Source organism: Vanessa cardui, chromosome 3, assembly GCF_905220365.1.
Source record: "Vanessa cardui chromosome 3, ilVanCard2.1, whole genome shotgun sequence".
Taxonomy (NCBI): domain Eukaryota; kingdom Metazoa; phylum Arthropoda; class Insecta; order Lepidoptera; family Nymphalidae; genus Vanessa; species Vanessa cardui.
Window position 1 is genome coordinate 15,687,701 of NC_061125.1, and position 19,278 is coordinate 15,706,978.

The 19,278-nt window shown below is 33.6% G+C and overlaps 1 protein-coding gene across 4 annotated transcripts in view; it reads left to right on the forward strand.

Moving 5' to 3' along the window:
- LOC124543824 (hexokinase type 2) overlaps positions 1–17,770 on the forward strand; it is a 29,701-nt gene extending 11,931 nt beyond the window's left edge. For 2 of the 4 annotated variants that reach the window (XM_047122145.1, XM_047122146.1), the window contains exons 2-9: positions 4,478–4,640; positions 4,720–4,901; positions 5,164–5,337; positions 6,709–6,808; positions 6,891–7,080; positions 9,334–9,539; positions 13,077–13,303; positions 15,249–17,770. In XM_047122145.1, the coding sequence (XP_046978101.1) occupies positions 4,478–4,640; positions 4,720–4,901; positions 5,164–5,337; positions 6,709–6,808; positions 6,891–7,080; positions 9,334–9,539; positions 13,077–13,303; positions 15,249–15,335 (1,329 nt within the window). In that variant the 3' untranslated portion in view covers positions 15,336–17,770. Of the gene's footprint in view, positions 1–3,414; positions 3,677–4,477; positions 4,641–4,719; positions 4,902–5,163; positions 5,338–6,153; positions 6,254–6,708; positions 6,809–6,890; positions 7,081–9,333; positions 9,540–13,076; positions 13,304–15,248 lie in introns of those variants that run through there. The other 2 variants (XM_047122144.1, XM_047122143.1) reach the window with 2 other exon arrangements.
- The last annotated feature ends 1,508 nt before the right edge of the window (positions 17,771–19,278 follow it).

Consider the following 19,278-nt stretch of genomic DNA (forward strand, 5'->3'; position numbering starts at 1 on the left):
AATTAAATGTTTAAACTATCTGTTGACAACTAGGGAATATTAATAATATAAGTAGCTATAGCAAGTTTATTAAAGTATTTTATATTAGATCTAATATGGCTAATTGAATAAGTGTATTGAGTAATGATTACCCGGCTATATTTATGTTTGTAATAATATAAACAACAATAATAATAATCTTAGCGCACAGAAATATAAAATTAATAAAGTCATAAATATAAACAATTTGCAATAACGTCGATACCTACATCAATTATAATTATTATAATTGTTTTTCTCTTGATTACGATAACCTGTAGTTGAGCCGTGGCTATATTATTTTTATTATCATCTGTGGACTGTGGCTTAAAAGTAACCGATATCGACATGTGAGTGGCAAGGTCGTGTCACAAGGTCAAATGTAAAGTGCTCTGAAAAAAATAAACTGTAGTAAACCAATAGTGTAGCTAGCTCCTTTAAATTGTTTTAATGTTTAAAGACCTATATAAGTACAAAATAATGTACAGACTAGTTTGTAATTTTGACAGTTACTGAATGGATACAACTCAATAATTAACCAATTAGAAAACATTTTTCTTCAAACTGTCAAACTGTCATATTTAAAGTTCGTGACTACGATTTTATTTGTTTTGAGCATAACATGTTTTGCCAACATTCGTGTTTATTAGTTAACAGTTTTTTCTTGTAATAACCAGTTACTTATCATCCGTCATACTTTTAAAAGTGATCATTTGTAGTTATATATAAGTTGTTAACCACGATTTACAAGTACTGATTTAGTTTACACAACCATATTTATAAGATGACAGTGTTGTATACACTTTATGTAAATCATAATAATATGCCAAACATGTTTTTTTAAATGTCATAGGTGTGTAAAATTAGGTTCAAGTATCTAGTACCAAAAAAAACATAATAAATTATCATGAAATACCTACGTAACATGTCAACTACTTATGTCTGAATATAACTATACGTAGTAGGGACTACGTAAACTTCGAGTGGAATTTTTTGTAATTTATTTATTCTTAATTATGGGTACGACACGTAAGTAATTTATCGGTTACGTGCGAATTAGCTACAATACGCTAGTCGCTCACATATAAAATGCAATGTAGATTGTAGAGGTTTATCATAACACTCTAGATTAAAGTAGCATGACGGAGCGTCTGCGATATATTGTGTACATACTTAAAATATGAACCACTTTGGACCTATTTGTCATTTTTTTTATGTTTTTGTATGTTTACTCTGTGGTATAACGTATAACGCTAATGCGTAAATAATAGATTTAAATAAAGATACATTCCTTAACATTAATCGTATTTAAAGTGGATTCATCATAAAATGATGAAATTTTTCTTTTAATCGAACAAATCAATACCTAATAGGTATTCAGTAGGTACATATTTCATTTTATTTTGATTAGGACAACAAACAGATACAATATCAGGGAGTACCATATTATCAAGCATAGTGACAAAGCAATATTATAAATGACTTGAAAACCCTACAAGCTAGTCATCCCGACTTTGCTGAGTAATTTTTGGAATTAACACTATGCTGGATTTCATACATTAGCAAAGATTATGTAAAAAATAACTTATATTTTATAAATATTTACCTACTGTTACATATAGATGTTTAATCTACAAATCTATTAACTTATCACGAAGTAAAACTATCATATTAATCAGATTAGTAATTTTTGTATGAATCCGAAAAAAAATGCCCTTTTTACGAACCTATTACGAGTAATTTCGTGTAATTATTATTGACGATACAAAATATCTAGTAAAAAGTACCTAGAGCTGTCACGACGAGATTATTTTTAAAGTAAAATGACATTGTCCCGAAAATAACAGGTTTGCAATTATTTCGTTCTCTTTTAAATGACTTTGCGAATTATCTTGCAAATTTTTTTAAGTATTTTGTCGTACCGAGAAAAGTTAAGAATAATATGTAATTTAATACTAACTTAACATATAAAAATTAAATAATATATGTACATGGGACTCTATACGATTATATTAAATAATAGTTACACTAAAATTTGGTAATATTTAAGTGTTTGTTCTTTATTTTACGATAGCTATAGTTATCATAACAGCCAAAAAGAACATCCGGTCAGTCGCTCTTGTGACGTACATTCTAAATTGAGACAGATAAAAAATTAAGAATTTAATGATTAAACGTATTAACTTGAAAATAATTTAATTAGAAGGGATATACTAAAGAACACCTAATTTCACTGAATCTTGTCAAGAATAATTAAACCTAAACAATAAATAAAATATTATTTAACCTTTGTAAATGAAGCGAATTGCTAAAGGTGACTTGCAAAATCCTTTTTCTTATAAAAGTTTGTAGATATCAACTTTTAGTGTTTATTGCTCCTCCCGGTACGTAGGTGTCGATATGATGTTTAAAAAAAAAATACCTAATGCAATAACATACTGTGCCAGCAAATACACAATATATAATAGGTATTGTAGTAAGGTAGTTGCGTTCGCTGTGGTACTATCATTAGCAATCACGAGACCACTCGAAAATAAACAAGCGTACAATCGATCCACTGCCAAAACTACAACTCATTAGGCTTAAAAAAAACGTTGTCGAAAATGGTATAAAAATAGCAAAAGCGAAAATATAAATGTTTTCTGAAATATTATAATGTGAAATAAGTACATATTTTTGGATCAAAATAAATTTAAAAAATACTCACTTAATGTGTACATATTTCTTTATATACATTAACTAATGGAAATTAACCACTGTGTTATGACGTATCACACCAGTTTTTTGGTATGATATCGCTTCCCAATATTGGTATATTACAATGACGCAATTGACGCAGGATTTACAACATCTACAGCGATAATTATACATTTTATTCCTTCTCAACATCGTTTTAAAAACACAACTCTAATCACTTGAAAATGCGACACGAGGCAAAATAAATTGTATCGTAAGATTTTATTCGCAAAGAGCTATATTTAGGATTGTCTAAAATGAGAATGAAGTAGACGTTATATCTATATTTGGTAATATTAGGTTACCCCAAAAATCAATTACTTTGTGCCGTTACTTAGCACACACATGAAATGGACCTCACTACCACAAGCAGTAACCACCCATACTATTGCAATGTAAATATAGAAAGACGTCGACTCGAGGAATTTTTATGACGTCACGAGCGAGCCCACGCGACGTCCAATCAGAATCAAACAACAAGAGGCTCGCCGGAGGAAAAAAGATAAACATTAATCCTTTTGAACAAAAAACCTGGTATCCCTGTTGATATTTAACATTATTACTAACTAAATGTAGTTTTGAATATAAAATTAAGTATGAAAATAATTATTTCATATTCGACATTTACTCATTGTATTGCACAACATACTGCCGTACCGCTCCAACGCGTTGTATATTCGCGAATTGGAAAGAGATAACAGTAGTTTATTATCACGAAGACATGAATGAAAAGAACGCGACGGAACGCGTCAGTCTATAGGAAACAAGCCCAATCGACGGTCACAGCGTTCACGTTGTAGCCGTTTTTCTCATTACATTACAGCTTTGGCAAGTTGTACACATACCTCGCGCAGTGTTTTAATAATCGAAAAGTTTAATTTAAAAAATAAAAATGGGTATGGCTGTTAATCATTTACCTCAGGTGAGTGTTAAACAATAATTTCTATTTATAAATTTTAAATAAAAATAGATATAGCAGCTATTGGTTTAAGCCGGGTTGAATTATTGGAAAGCAACCGTAAGCGACAGTAGTATAGTGTTGTAATGACCGCTTTGACCTTGTGAAACTTGTTCGCGATAAAATGGACGATTAGTTATATGCAAAGGAAATGCATTTAATTCTTTATAAAATCGACTTTTCTTTAACATGAGTAGCAATGAAATCAATTATTCTGCCTACATTTCAAATAATATTATATGTTTTTATTTATATTTTTTAGATGGTGTTTGTTTTTACTATGTGTTTCAATTTAAATACATAAATACAACTGTGTCACCTAAATATTATTTAATTGTACAAATATTATGTGTGAACAAATAAAATATTTTAAGGTAAAATAAACGTGCGCGCTAAAGAAGATAAAAATGTATTTCTGTTTCGTATTTTTGAAAACGCGGTTTATTCATTTTACTGAGTTAACTATTTAAATTATTTATATATATTGTATATTCTATTAAGTAAAAAAAAATACAATTTTTCCTCATACTAATCTTTTCACAATTTATCCAATAAACATGCTTTAAAAAAACATTAAACATTCAAACAATACTCGTTAAAAATAAAGTGTTCGTGACATATTTAATTAAAATTTAAAAATAATGTTTATTAATTTGGGTTTTTAATTAATATTTTGAATTTTAATATATTCCGACAAATGAACTACTTACGTCAAAGTAAGCCAATTGCCGCGAATTCAATGGAACATTTTTTTTTTAATTATAGATTCGCGAAGAATGCGAAGTCTTCCACCTATCAGATAAAGCGCTTAGGGAGATAATGCACAGACTTCACAATGACCTAGTTAAAGGCCTCGGCAGAGACACACATGCTAACTCGATTGTAAAGTGTTGGATCACTTACATACAGGATCTGCCGAATGGAAAAGGTAATACAAACATTCCCTTTTATAAACATATAATAACATACGTGTTGTGTACAATATTATATTTGTTGTTATCTTTCAGAACGCGGTAAATTCTTGGCCTTAGATTTAGGAGGAACAAACTTTAGGGTTTTAATTATAAATCTAGGAGAAAATCATTTCGATATGCAGTCGAAAATTTATGCCATACCAAATCATATTATGACCGGCACCGGGGTTGCCCTCTTCGACCACATTGCGGAGTGCTTAGCGAATTTTATGAAGGTAGAATAAACAATAGATACTTAGCAATGTTATTTATATTTGACTAATTAAGTAACAATAACAGTCTATAAATGAGATGAGTTGAAAGCTATTCCACGGATCTAATCCATTAAGGGTTGATGGTTTACCCATAATTTTGGATACTTACAGGTTGTCTCATGAAGTTTCCTACCATACCAATGTTTTAAAACTTCATATTAACTATCTGCTGTTAATGTAACAAAATATGATCCTATAATCGAAAGTTTTTTTCACGTTTTAGGAACACGATGTATATGAAGAACGCTTAGCCCTCGGCTTTACGTTTAGTTTCCCCCTAAAGCAGCTCGGTCTGACCAAAGGGATATTACAACGTTGGACAAAAGGTTTCTCGTGTAGCGGAGTCGTCGGCGAAGATGTCGTACAAGGCCTTAAGGACGCTATCGCTAGGAGAGGGGTGAGTTACGATACAATTATATATGTTAATTTTATATATTGCAATTATTATAAGTAAAACCTAGGTACCACCCACTCATCAGATATTATACCGCTAGACAACAATACTTAGTATTGTTGTGTTGCGGTTTGCAGGGTGAGTGGGCCAGTGTAATTATAAGCATAAGGACATAACATCTTAGTCCCAAAGTAAAAAGCGCATTGGCGATGTAAGGAATGGTTATAAATGTCTTACAACGCTAACGCCTAAGGAAGATGGTGACCACAAACTATCATGATGGTCCAATCCGCCTTATTATGATAAATATATTTACATATAAAAAAAAAACTTGTAAATATTTCGTATGAAAACGAGCTTTTATTTAATTTATTTCACGAAATTTAATTCTAAATTATAAAACGTATAGATTAAAATGACGAATAATAAATCGTTTTAATTTATTGTGTTTGCATTAACGAATAAGTAAAGATTTAAACATTCCTCTTCGTCGGGGAATTTTAAAAAGATAAAAGTAATCTACTTATACATTTAATACCAGATCGCGTTATCGATCGAATACAGTATTAACTCTAATCGTCTGTTCTTATAAACTGTAAACTGGATTTATCGATAACAAAATAGTACCGCGGCACAGATGACATCAAACTCATTTTGGCGCCAAATAAGAAAAAAAATACAAATTTGTCGTTGATCGTAGTTCAAAGTGCCCAAAAAAATTATTTAAAAAAAAAAATTTAGTTATTTACAGTTTTATGTCATCTGTGCTACACGTAAAGTTAAATAAAAGCTTGTATTATACGGAACACCATTTTCCAGGATCTATCTTTATCTGTGATGGGAATCCTTAACGACGCGACGGGGACCCTTATGTCTTGTGCGCATAAAGATCCCTATTGCCGAGTAGGAATTATAATCGGTGAGTTGACGATGATACCGGCTCTCTTTAGTAAATAAGGCATGATCTTAGACCAAAGAGAGCTAAATAGAGGCTTTTTAATATGAAACCTCAGCTCAAGTTATAATTTAAAAAAAAACGCATGCTAATAAATATTACCGGGAAAAATGACTTGTCAAAATTTCTTTCACTGGCTGCATTGCATATTGGAATTAACATATTGGCAATTTCTCTGGATCTCATGTCATTCTATTTCTATGGCTAATGTTGCATGTTGATCGGTTTTACTTTCGGCTCTTCTTTACGAAATAATACCGCAGCGGCGTCTCGTGGAATCAACGCGCAGTCGAACCAACTTGACTTGAGTTTTCATGGCGGGAACGAAAGCCTCTATCGATCATCGGCGACTCGCAGCGCCCTCCGGCGGCAGCGACTGTCATCGTATACTAAACCGCTTGTTTTCTCCACTCTTGTAGGACGTACAGATCGATATATGCGCTATTCTGAATGACACGACGGGCACATTGATGTCTTGCGCGTGGAAAAACCACAACTGCAAAATAGGACTCATCGTGGGTAGGTTCAGCTTGTTTAAGGGCGCCGCCCGCCTCGCGCATGTTCGCTGGGGGGGCGGGTTTCTACAGCGCGCGTGTTGCAGGCACGGGCAGCAACGCGTGTTACGTGGAGCGCACGGAGAACTGCGAGCTGTTTGACGGGCCGCCAGGCAAGCCCGAGCTGCTAATCAACACGGAGTGGGGCGCCTTCGGCGACGACGGCGCTCTAGACTTCATCCGCACGGAGTTCGACCGCGACGTCGACGCGAACTCCATCAACCCCGGCAAGCAGATGTGAGTCCGAGGTCGATGACCTCTCATGAGTAGAGTAGAAACAGCCTGTAAATTTCCCACTGCTGAAGGCCTCCTCTTCCATTGAGGAGAGGGTTTGGAACATATTCCACCACGCTGTTCCTGTGGTTGGTGGAATGCACATGTGGCAGAATTTCGATGAAATTAGACACATGCAGATTTCCTCACGATGTTTTCCTTCACCGCCGAGCACGAGATGAATTATAAACACAATTAAGCACATATATATAGTGGTGCTTGCCTGGGTTTGAACCCGCAATCATCGGTTAAGATGCACGCGTTCTAACCACTGGGCCATCTCAGCTCAGGACGAGATATCATATAAATGAAATCACCTCAAATGACCTCTCATGCGGGTCGTGAACTAGGTTTCGCTAACGAAACAGTCATGACATTGCCATATGTTCACTGTAGTCACGTTACTCATGATTCGCTCGGCCGTTTTGTTTCCGCACCTCATTATAACCGTGCTCAGTTCCCATTCAAAATCAGCAATCAGCACACATACTGTATTCGAGCGGACTCTTACCAACTCTGACTCACCATGTTGTAATTAAATATCTATTAGCTTTCTGCCACATTAGCTTCATATTTATCAATGCAGTTTTACATGTTACTCATAGAACACTTATTCTTTCATGAAATACTTTTTTTTGACATATTTTTATAATAATATGTTCAACAAGATTCAGCAACTAAAATATAAAATATACATAAGTGAACATTCCTTTATTTTATATTTATTGTACTCCACTAAGAGTCATACAATAGGTCATACAACACTCAAACTAAAGAATTCCACACAAACATATATCACAATGTCGTATTCACATGCAAATAAATTCAATATGCTCGTATATTTTATATGTTTACATTTTATATAGCAAATAAATACATGAAATTGAAGGTATTATAAATCAACCTATGAATTTGCAAGATAGAATCTGCGATTTTAGATTGCTTTGAAGTGATTTCATTTGTATGATTATCATTATCTTTATCATTGTCATCATTACATAGTATAAAACAAAGTCGCTTACCGCTGTCTGTCCCTATGTAGGCATACATTTTTAAACTTATGTAACAGATTTTGATGCGATTTTTTTATTAGATAGAGCGTTTCTAGAGAATGGTTTTAGTATATTGACAATATAGTTAAGAATCACCGATTATTTTATAAGATTCTAATAGTAGCATATTTATTGATATGTGACAATTTTAAAACGTTTGTTACGTATATACTTATATAATTACAAGTTAAGCATAGTTTAGAAACGCGCTTGGCTCGTATGTGACCGCGCCGACTCTATTGTGTTACGTAATTGAATCTTATCACTTGTCATGACTCATGACAAATGGCAATATCGATTTAATAAGTGCGAAGTTCAAACGTAATGTTATAATAAATTCGATGTGCAATTTTTCCATTGATAGAAAGTACGTCATTGCATTTGATAATTACGTTGTTTGTATGACATGTCGGTTGCGAAGTTATATTTAAAAGTCATGTCGCGTGGGCGGGATTGCGAGACTCACGTTGTGTGTAACAGATTTCAGGTTCAAATCCGGTCAAATTCCCAATAAGCCACCTTTTTTTAATAAGACCTCGCTTGGGTGCGAAGCTTATACTAAATGTAATACAGGATTTGTTTATTTACGACATCACATTAGAAATTTCACAAATTATCCATGTATTGTATACAAAAAACCTTCCTCTCGAATCACTCTCATCTATTAAAAAAAAAACCGCATCAAAATCCGTTGCGTAGTTTTACATATTTAAGCATACATAGGGATATAGGGACAGACAAAGCGACTTTGTTTTACACTATGTTGTGATAATAAAGAAGTGAAATGAGTTAACTTATACTAACTTACTAAGATAAAAGATTACTTCTCAAATAAGCGGTGATTCTTGTAAATTCCTGTTGATAAAACAGATAGACAGTTAATTTTAATTACCATAATTACTTATGTAATATACTACACGATTATAATATTATATTATCAAATGTTTAGTTATTTATTCCAGAGAAACTTATATCAAGACTTATTATTACTACGAAACAAAATCATCAATTTAAACATCTAAGATGTTATTTCCCTAGTAGTCATACAATCCCGGGGCATTCCCGTAATTACATTGACTCATGCATGCGGGAAGATCGCAATATAAATAATGACGCAGATGACCCGTACCTTGATTGCTTCTTATGTGTAATATATCAATTTCAGCCAAGAGAAGATGATATCAGGGATGTATATGGGTGAGCTCGTCCGCCTGGCGCTGGTCAAATTCACAAAGATGGGACTGCTCTTTGGAGGGCGGGGCTCCGACCTGCTTTTCCAGAAAGGCAGCTTCTATACCAAATACGTGTCAGAAATAGAGTCAGATAAACCCGGAGACTACAGCAGTTGTATGGACGTGTTGGAAGAGCTTGGTGAGTTATCTATTAATAAAAGGATAAAATTAAATTAGGTCAACAGATATGCAGCTAGTATTTCTGTCACCATTTTACTAGGTCATAATTTGTATGACTAGAATAGAATCATTGTGCTTAATTAATATGTAACATATCTGATAAATAGAAGTCATTAAACGACCTCCGTGGTCAAGTAGTGTGTAAACTGGCTTTCATGGGTACTCCACTCCAAGGTCCCGGGTTCGATTCCCGATCGAGACTATGAAGAAAAAGTTCATTAGTTTTCTATGATATCTTGGGTCCATTGTTCATAACACAAGTGCTTTAGCTACTTACACTGATGTCAGAGTAATGTATGTGAAATTGTCTAATATTTATTTATTTCAAAAATTCTTATACTCAAAGACAAAACCCGAATTCGAATCTGCTAACTTTGATTAAATTCATATTCTATATCAACAGAGCTGTCTAGATTTATAAAAACATTAAACCAAAACAGTTTCTGATACCAGGAAACATGTTTCATTTTAAATAATATCTTTACAATACGAAGATAAGATTATACAGTTCTTGTGAAATTAATATATCTTTATTTTTAAACAAACATACATATAATAATACCTTAATTTAATCATTATGTACTTAATATTAATCTAATTATATCAATTTAGTTGGTTCTCCAGAAACATAACAATAATTTATAATATATATATATATATATATATATATATATATATATATATGAAAGTCAGTTATATATACAAAAAATGCATGAACTGTTACCGTCATATTTCAAGTTAATATATCAGTAAATATTCAAAAAGACAAATAAATTTACATCTTCGTCATAATCACATTATACTTAAGAATATGTTCTTGCAACAAAAGTATATGTGCATACAGAAAACATTACATAATGCGAGCTATTGAAATGTCTGATAAATTGAGTGTATTGCCTTGTGCAAGTTTTTTATAACTTTTGTAATGATCATAATTTTGGAAAGATTAATATGAAAACATTTTTGAAACATAATTGTCTAAGTTTTAAGATTTTTTAGTTATTATTACTGTTTTAATAGTCATTGTATATACTCAAAACTGTTTGAAATTTATATATGTATGTTAAATGGCTCTCCCTCTTCAGTTCCCTCTAGAGTACTGAGGTAATAGGTATTTATAGGATTACAATTATTAATAATAATAATAATAATCTCATTGCACTTTATACTGATATCCAATATAGATTGCAAGTACGATTTTAAATATATAACAGTAGTGAATTAACCAATTTATAAAACAAACTGAATTATAAGGTCATATGTATTTAGTTCAAGTATTGGGTTGGGGAAAAAGTCTTTTCGCATATAGTATGTATGAACTTGTAATAAAATCTCTTTGGCTATACCATTTGTATCTGGCTGGTTTTGGTATCATTAAAAAGTTTTAATTTTAAAGAAGGCACTTCCAAATTCAAATTAGGAATTTGTGTGATTTTCATTTGTTTTTGTTGTTGTTAAAATGAGTGAATCTAAAGAAGAAATTCGATACATTTTAAAATTTTACTATAAAAAAGGTAAAAATGCAACTCAAGCCGCGAAAAAAAATTGTGATGTTTATGGACCTAATGCAGTATCTGTGAGAGTAGCGCAAGTTTGGTTTAAGCGTTTTCAAGCCGGAAATTTTGATATCAAAGATGCATCTCGCTCTGGTCGCCCTGTTACGGACAAAATTGATGCCATTTTTGAAAAAGTAGAGCAAGATCTTCATATTAGTAGTTACGATGTAGCTGAAGAACTGGCAATTGACCACAAAACGGTTTTAACTCATTTGAATAAAGCTGGGTACACAAAAAGCTCGATATATGGGTGCCTCATGAACTCACTGAAAGAAACCTAATGAACCGTGTACTCATTTGTGATTCTTTATTACGACGTAATGAAACCGAACCATTTTTGAAGAAGCTGATAACTGGTGATGAAAAGTGGATCACATACGACAAGAACGTGCGAAAAAGATCGTGGTCAAAGGCCGGTCAAGCTTCACAGACTGTAGAAAAACCCGGATTAACTCGCAACAAGGTAATGCTGTGTGTATGGTGGGATTGGAAGGGCATCATTCATTATGAGGTGTTACCGCCCGGCAGGACCATCGATTCAGAACTGTATTGCGAACAATTGATGAGATTGAAGCAAGAAATTGAGAGAAAGTGGCCAGAATTGATCAACAGAAGGGGTGTGGTTTTTCACCATGACAACGCTAGACCTCACACATCTTTAGCCACTCAACAAAAATTACGAGAGTTTGGCTGGGAGGTATTAATGCATCCACCGTATAGCCCTGACCTTGCACCTTCAGATTTTCATCTGTTTCGGTCTCTGCAGAATTCTTTAGGCAGTGTCAGGTTAACATCACGAGAGGACTGCCAAAACCACTTGTCGCAGTTTTTCGATCAGAAGCCCCAAAATTTTTACAGCAATGGGATCATGTCACTACCAACAAGATGGCAAAAAGTTATGGAACAAAATGGAACCTACATACTTTAGTCAAATGTAAATAAACTATAAAAAAAACTTTTCGAATTTTCATATAAAATACGAAGAAACTTTTTCCCCAACCTATTACACTGTAATACTTTCTCTTGCAGATAATACTTTATTAATTATTCAAAAACAGTCCATCCTCTTTTTTAATTACAAAATAAATTATTCGTTTAATAAATATTTCAATGAACTTCTTATGACTTTTAGTAATACATATACATTCGTTATACTGATCCGTGCAGTTGGTATTTCGAATGTGTAATTTATGCTAATAATTTGCGATCTATACAAATCGTCTTCGCAATATGCAAATTACTTTGTAATTTTACCTCAGACTATTCAATAAAAAAAGACTGTTTTATCGTTTATGGTGGGTAAACAAAATGTCATGCCATAATCTATTGTCAATTTCACCCACAATAAGATAAAACAAAAAGAAATCCGAGCATCGAATTGATGCTATATACGAAGCGGTTAAGAGTTTGAATAGTATGCATGATATTAATTTTTTTTTTAACATCACATACATTACTCAGATCCCAATGTAAGTAGCTGAAGCACTTGTGTTATGGAAATCAGAAGTAACGACGGTATCACAAACACCCAGACTCAAGACAACATAGAAAACTAATGGTAATCTACATCGACTCGGCCGGGAATCGAACCCGGGACCTCAGAGTGGCGTGTCCATGAAAACCGGTATACACACCACTCGATCATGGAGGTCGACAAAATCAATAATTAATAAAAATAATTGTGAATTTGCGCTAAAATGGCGTTTTGAACGTCGACGAAACTGGTAACGAAATTTTGTAAGTAAAATTGTAGTAGTGGAGCGCTCGACCATGGAGGTCGACAAAATCAATAATTAATAAAAATAATTGTGGATTTGCGCTAAAATGGCGTTTTGAACGTCGACGAAAATGCTAACGAAGTTTTGGAAGTAAAATTGAAGTATATTTAGGTAGTCCAGTGCGCAATAAGTTGTTAACTAACAATGGGTGTGATGTCGCAGGTCTGTCGCACGCGTCGGAGGCGGACATGTGCGGCGTGCGCGGCGTGTGCGAGGCGGTGTCGCGCCGCGCGGCGCACCTCGTGGCCGCCGGGCTGGCGACGCTGCTCAACAAGATGGCCGAGCCGCGCGTCACCGTCGGCATCGACGGCTCCGTGTACCGCTTCCACCCGCACTTCCACGCGCTCATGTGCGACAAGATCGCCGCTCTCGTGCGGCCCGGCCTGCAGGTACGCGCCGACACGTTGAATACTAAAGTAAAGTAAAAGTAACAGTAAATTCCCACTGCTGGGCTAAAGGCCTCCTCTCCCTTTAAGGAGAAGGTTTGGAACATATTCCACCGCGCTGTTCCAATGCGGGTTGCTGGAATACACATGTGGCATTTGTATGAAATTTGTCACATGCAGGTTTCCTCACGATGTTTTCCTTCACCGCTGAGCACGAGATGAATTATAAAGACAAATTAAGCACATGAATCAGCGGTGCTTGCCTGGGTTTGAACCCGCAATCATCGGTTAAAACGCACGCTTTCTAACCACTGGGCCATCTCAGCCTATTCGTGGACAAATATTTAGCTTCCGTCCGCCGATATTGGCACAGTGGTAATCACTGGAAGACAGATCGTTTGCGCGAAATTTTATCTCAAACCGGAGTTTATTGACTTTTGACGGAGAATCTTTTTTGGTGATTACCTAATTTATCAATCCACCGCGATGATAATTTTTAATTTAAAAATAATGTAATTTTCCATTGGACGTCAAGTAATGGACCACCTAGTAGATAATCGCTGTCCCGAAACATAAACAATGTAAAGATATAAAAAAGTATTTACGACCTCATTATTCCATATCAATGGGGGCAAACATTTGTTTACACCCGCCCTCTTATATCAAATAATAGCTTGCAAAATAATAAACAGCTACGTTATTACGCTCGAACACAGCCTTGCCAAATACCACTAGTAATTATTACTAAATTCAATCATTTTTATTTGCATATATAATATTTTATTATATATGATATACATATTGATTAGCTGGTAGGAAGTCTAAATTTAATGTATAATTCGCAACTTCCTCGTTTAAACATTATTCGATTAAAAAAACCGGTAATTACTCGATACTCGATAAAAGATTGGTATAGCGTTACCTTGAACTATCATTTTAATTAGTAATGTCAACGCTAAACTTAAAAAAAAAATCTTCTAAACAAGTCTCACTCGTTTTATCAAAAATGTCAAGGAAACATTAAAAGTGAACGCGTTTTTGTTAGTTCTAGTATAATTGCTTAAAACTTATTAAAACCTCGTTCAATGAAAGTGTTTCGAAATATAACGCGTTTACCGCTCACAATGCGTAATAACTGAGGTCGTTCACTCATTACTTACGTACATAATTTCAGTATTCAACTTGGAACATAAAAAAGTAATTAATAGTGAACGTTATTTAAGTTATCTAAAGCGATAAGAGGCGCGGGCGAGGCGAGCCTCTTTTCGTCGATGTTATGGTTCAACGTTCAAACGATAAAATGGCCGCCATTGAATGCGAGCCGGACCTCAGCTGTTTAGCGTAACTCGTGACGTCCGCGCCGATAGTATTGAGAAACATTTTTTATCTATCGCCAGATAATAAAATATTAGTTGTTGTTTTATTAGAACATTAAATACAATAATTATACAGTCTCGTAGCTTTAGTTTTTGTTGTGAGTGCTTAGTATTTAGGTCTCGTGACCTTGACGTGTGCGGTGAAAGAGTCGCGCTGGAATGCGGTCGAGAGTACAGTACGTCGGGCGCTATGACGTATAAAAAATTAATATTCGTTCTAAATACATTATGGTTCATATATGACTCCAATGTGATCATTTGACTATCGATTTTTCGAAAATTCAATGATTTGTTTGTAGGTTGAATCAAAATCTGTGCCTACACTTGTTTGAGTACTTTTTACCGTTTCTTAGTTTTGTATTTCGTCATCCAGGCCCAATAGAAAACCTTTATAACATGAGGAGGAATAAACATTTTTGATGTTATATTTTACTTAAGGTCTATCATTTAATCATATCTAAAAACAGTATGATATCCGCAGATAATATTTTTAATAATATATGTAGTGATAGGGAAAGTTGTGTGAGGCAGTACAACTAGAGGTATAATATATTTGCGTGGGTGTGTTTCAGTTCGACCTGATGCTGTCGGAAGACGGCAGCGGGCGCGGCGCGGCACTGGTGGCAGCCGTGGCGTGTCGCGAGCAGGCGCTGGCGTAGGCGCCGCCGCCCCCCTAGGCCTCCGCCCCCGTCCGCTCCACTCCCGCCCGCTCCAATCGCAAGCGGCGCCTCCAAGGCGTTTGCGTGCGCGGGGCTGCTGTCAAAGCCGTCATGCGTTGTCATTGCCAAGTCTCTATTTCCATCGCATTGTACAGTGACATTGTAAATAATTTTAATCAAATTGTCAGTACTATCGCTCACAATGCGATTGGCGATGGAGAAATGGGCAACGATTCAAACGTCTAAGTTATAAGTTGTGGACCAATCGGTGACCGTTTACAACTGCCGTCGAGCCCCAACCGGATGTCCGTTTCGGCACGGCTTCTGCAGTAACCCAGCGATATGAAGGGAAGCGAGCGATCAATGGAGATAGGAAATCGGAACAGTATATTTATATTAGTTTAGTTTAATTGTCGTCGTGCTTCGACCCTCGGGGTAGTTTACATGCGTGCTCGTTTCGTTTGAGAATACGCTGATACTGAGTGACGTGGTCTCGGTACAGTGATCCAGTGTGAAGTAAATGTAATGAGACCTCTCCCGTCACTATTTGTTACTCAAACTGGGATAGACACTAAGAATCGTTAAATTAAAGACGCGTGTACTTATATTTATACCGTACCTTGTTTTAGTCTAGTCAATGTCAAAAAACGAATAATTGGCTTTTTATTATTCATTCTAAAGTAAATAAAATCGTATTATAGTAGAATAACTAAAATCTGTATAAAAGATATATGATTTTGTTCTTGTTTTATCAAATTCATATCTTAAGACTGACTTACATTTTCACAGTTTTAAATTTTTTATTCTAATCAAGTAACTAATCTTAGTGTCAATCTACGCAGTGCGCATTGTATTTGATCGCAGTAAGTGTTTATAAACATAATATACTTTTATGAAACTTTTAACAACAGTGATTATATAATTATTATTAAAACATAGTAATTTCTACACTTTACAACAAATATTGGTCTTGTAATATAAGAATATACTTTTATATCAAATTATTGAAAAAAAAATATGATATATCGTTAAACATATTAAAATGAATTTTAATATGAATTATTTATATTATTTTAAATTAAATATTGTGTATTGATAGCATCAAATAACTAAAGTGAATATTTCGTGTGAGCGCTGAGTACTCTGTGATTGAGAGACATCATATCGTGTACCTGCCGAGAAATGTTTAAAATGTAGCAATACTAAGAATCTCAGTAGACATGCTGGCCTTACGCTACTTTAGAATCATTATTTCAATCATTCCATTAAAAATTGCATCAATACACATTGATTAGCATCATTAAAATTATGATTTATAATTAATTGTACATGATGTAGTTTCATATGTAGTTTGTAATTAATTTAGCTGTTATTCATTTTAAGTTCAATTCAATCATTGAAACAAAAGCATATTAACGATTGGAGTGAACTCCTAATGGGATTCATGTGAGTGTTTTATTTTACTGTGATAGAACTAGGACTTACTGTAAAGTGTTTTGTTTGCTTGGAATTCAGTAGTTGTAACAAATGATATTAAGTTCATAAGTAAGTTAAGAATACAACGAGATATTCCGAAATCAAAGCGAGCCGGATGATAACTCACATCAGTTACGAGTCACCCGTGAGCACAGGGCGAGTGCTGAGTGCGCTATTAGGTCATAGACACCACTTCACGTTATAGTTCCTAGTTACAAATAGGTGCATTTTATTTTTAGAGTTGTATTTTTCATTATTTCTCGCAGTTTGTAACTACTTAAGAATTATGTTTAATATGTTGACATTTATATACTTACATTATTTATTTTCGAGCACAAAAATAATGGACTATAAATAATAGAAAACGTTTTTTATTGTTTACGTTTATAAATTGCACCATTTTGATGTGTTGTAGGGATTTGTGGCTTAAGTACATATAAATACAGAGGATACTTAACTATTTCTAAAGATATGAATTGTACAATTTGTTATTTTTATAATTATAAGAAAAAAAAAAATCTATATTGCGATTGGGTTATTGCTCTCATTTTGCTCAAACTTTTGAATATTCTTTGTTTCGTCGCTAATATAAATGAAATTGACGTTTGTTCTGCATATATTCGGCAAGTCGCTACATTCCACATAATGTGAGACTAGTACACGAAACTGAAATAATAACAGCGTGTGTAAAGCAGAAGGAAACATATCGCCATCCGGACGTGTCCACTAGTGCGGTAATAAGATGTTAAGGTTTGCGAGCACTGGCTGCTTCATAAAACAATTGATATATAAATAATTGTATGATTTTTATTATCCAATATGTTTGAAAATATTTTATAAATATTTAGGCAACATAAATGGAGCAAACGAATTCAAAATGAACCGTTGTTTATAAAATTAGCTCTAATTCTGTAAACGCTGTTAATAATGTTATTTCAAGAATAAATTTTTAAAAACAGTATGTTTTGTTCTTTATTTAACGCAATGCTAAAAATATTACTGTAATAGTACACAAGATTATTATTTTCATTTTTTCATATTTCTACTACGAAAAATGCTCAGCTTCAATGACATCCGCGAAGTAACTTCTAAGGTGACGAATTTCCAAAAACACTCAAGATTTTCTAGACAAGTATAAACAGTGACTTCCATATGTCTGACAAAAAACGAACGAACTTTACTCCAAATTTCGTTCTTTTACGTGATCAATTTTCAAAAAAATGTGACGGTTATGTTAATATAATGTTTTATTTATTATATGAATGCTCGAGGCTTTAAATACATCAGTTAGTGGTTTTTAAAATAAATAATATATAATGAGGAAATAATCAGTTCTAATATAGTTACAGTACACACAAAGTAACATCGAAATAAATATAGGTTACGGCAGTCATTTGCAAGGTCAATACTCAGAAGATATGCCACAGTGAATGCACTCCACAATACTATTTATATCGTACCTTCGTTACAATCCGATGCGAGGTACTGACTTCTTAAGAGGCATCTAAATGCTTAATCGACTGCTTTAATAGTATGCTGACACATGGAACTCTAATTATCAATGATATTCTAATAAACAGATATGTTATACCCATACTAAACAACAGAAAAAAGTGTGCCGCGCCGGGGACCGTTTATTTTACATTTAGTTACAAGTAAAAACTAAAAAGGATAGCTTGATAAAAACAATAAGTAAAAGGGATAACTAGATGTTTTAATTACGCAAAACGTATTACTACATAATTATGATGTATTATAACATATTACTGGCATAATTATGATGAAAACGACTAAAGGCAAACGTCACAATTAAGACGTTTTCTAGTCTTCACTTTTTGCGCGTTAATAACATATCTGTTTACTACAACATCATTGCTAATTATGCATTTAGTCATTGGCATCTTATGAAAATTTCTTCATCGAAAAAAAAAGCATTTTATTTTTATTGACTTTGTATTCAAAATTAATGATACAGAAAAATAAAAATGTTAAATAAAATTCAGGTAAATTATTTAAAAAAAAATTACAAAAATTCCAGAAAGAAACTTATCTTTATTGTCAGAAATTTAGTTAACACTTTGGAATTACAAACTTTAACGAAATTGTCACTAAATTTGATCATTTGTTTTGGATAAACTAATACCTAATGACAAACATACAAACAATAACAACATAAACAAAGAACTATTCTACTAAAAATGAGTTTATTCGAAACATTGAGATTACTTTTGTAAACTTAATAACTACATGCAACTTATAAGAATTGCGCTTTCTTAATCAATGTCAAAATTCTGCACGAAGAGAAAACCTCGGACCGTAGAATCGATTTATTTTGTCGGTAGTTTTTTTTTAATATTCTTTATTTTATAAGGGACGGTGCTTTCTTTCTAGCGTGCTGTCGCAAAAAGTCGTTACTTAAACCTATTTCGATTGAATCACTACTTTTTAATTCTATCTAAAATAGTTA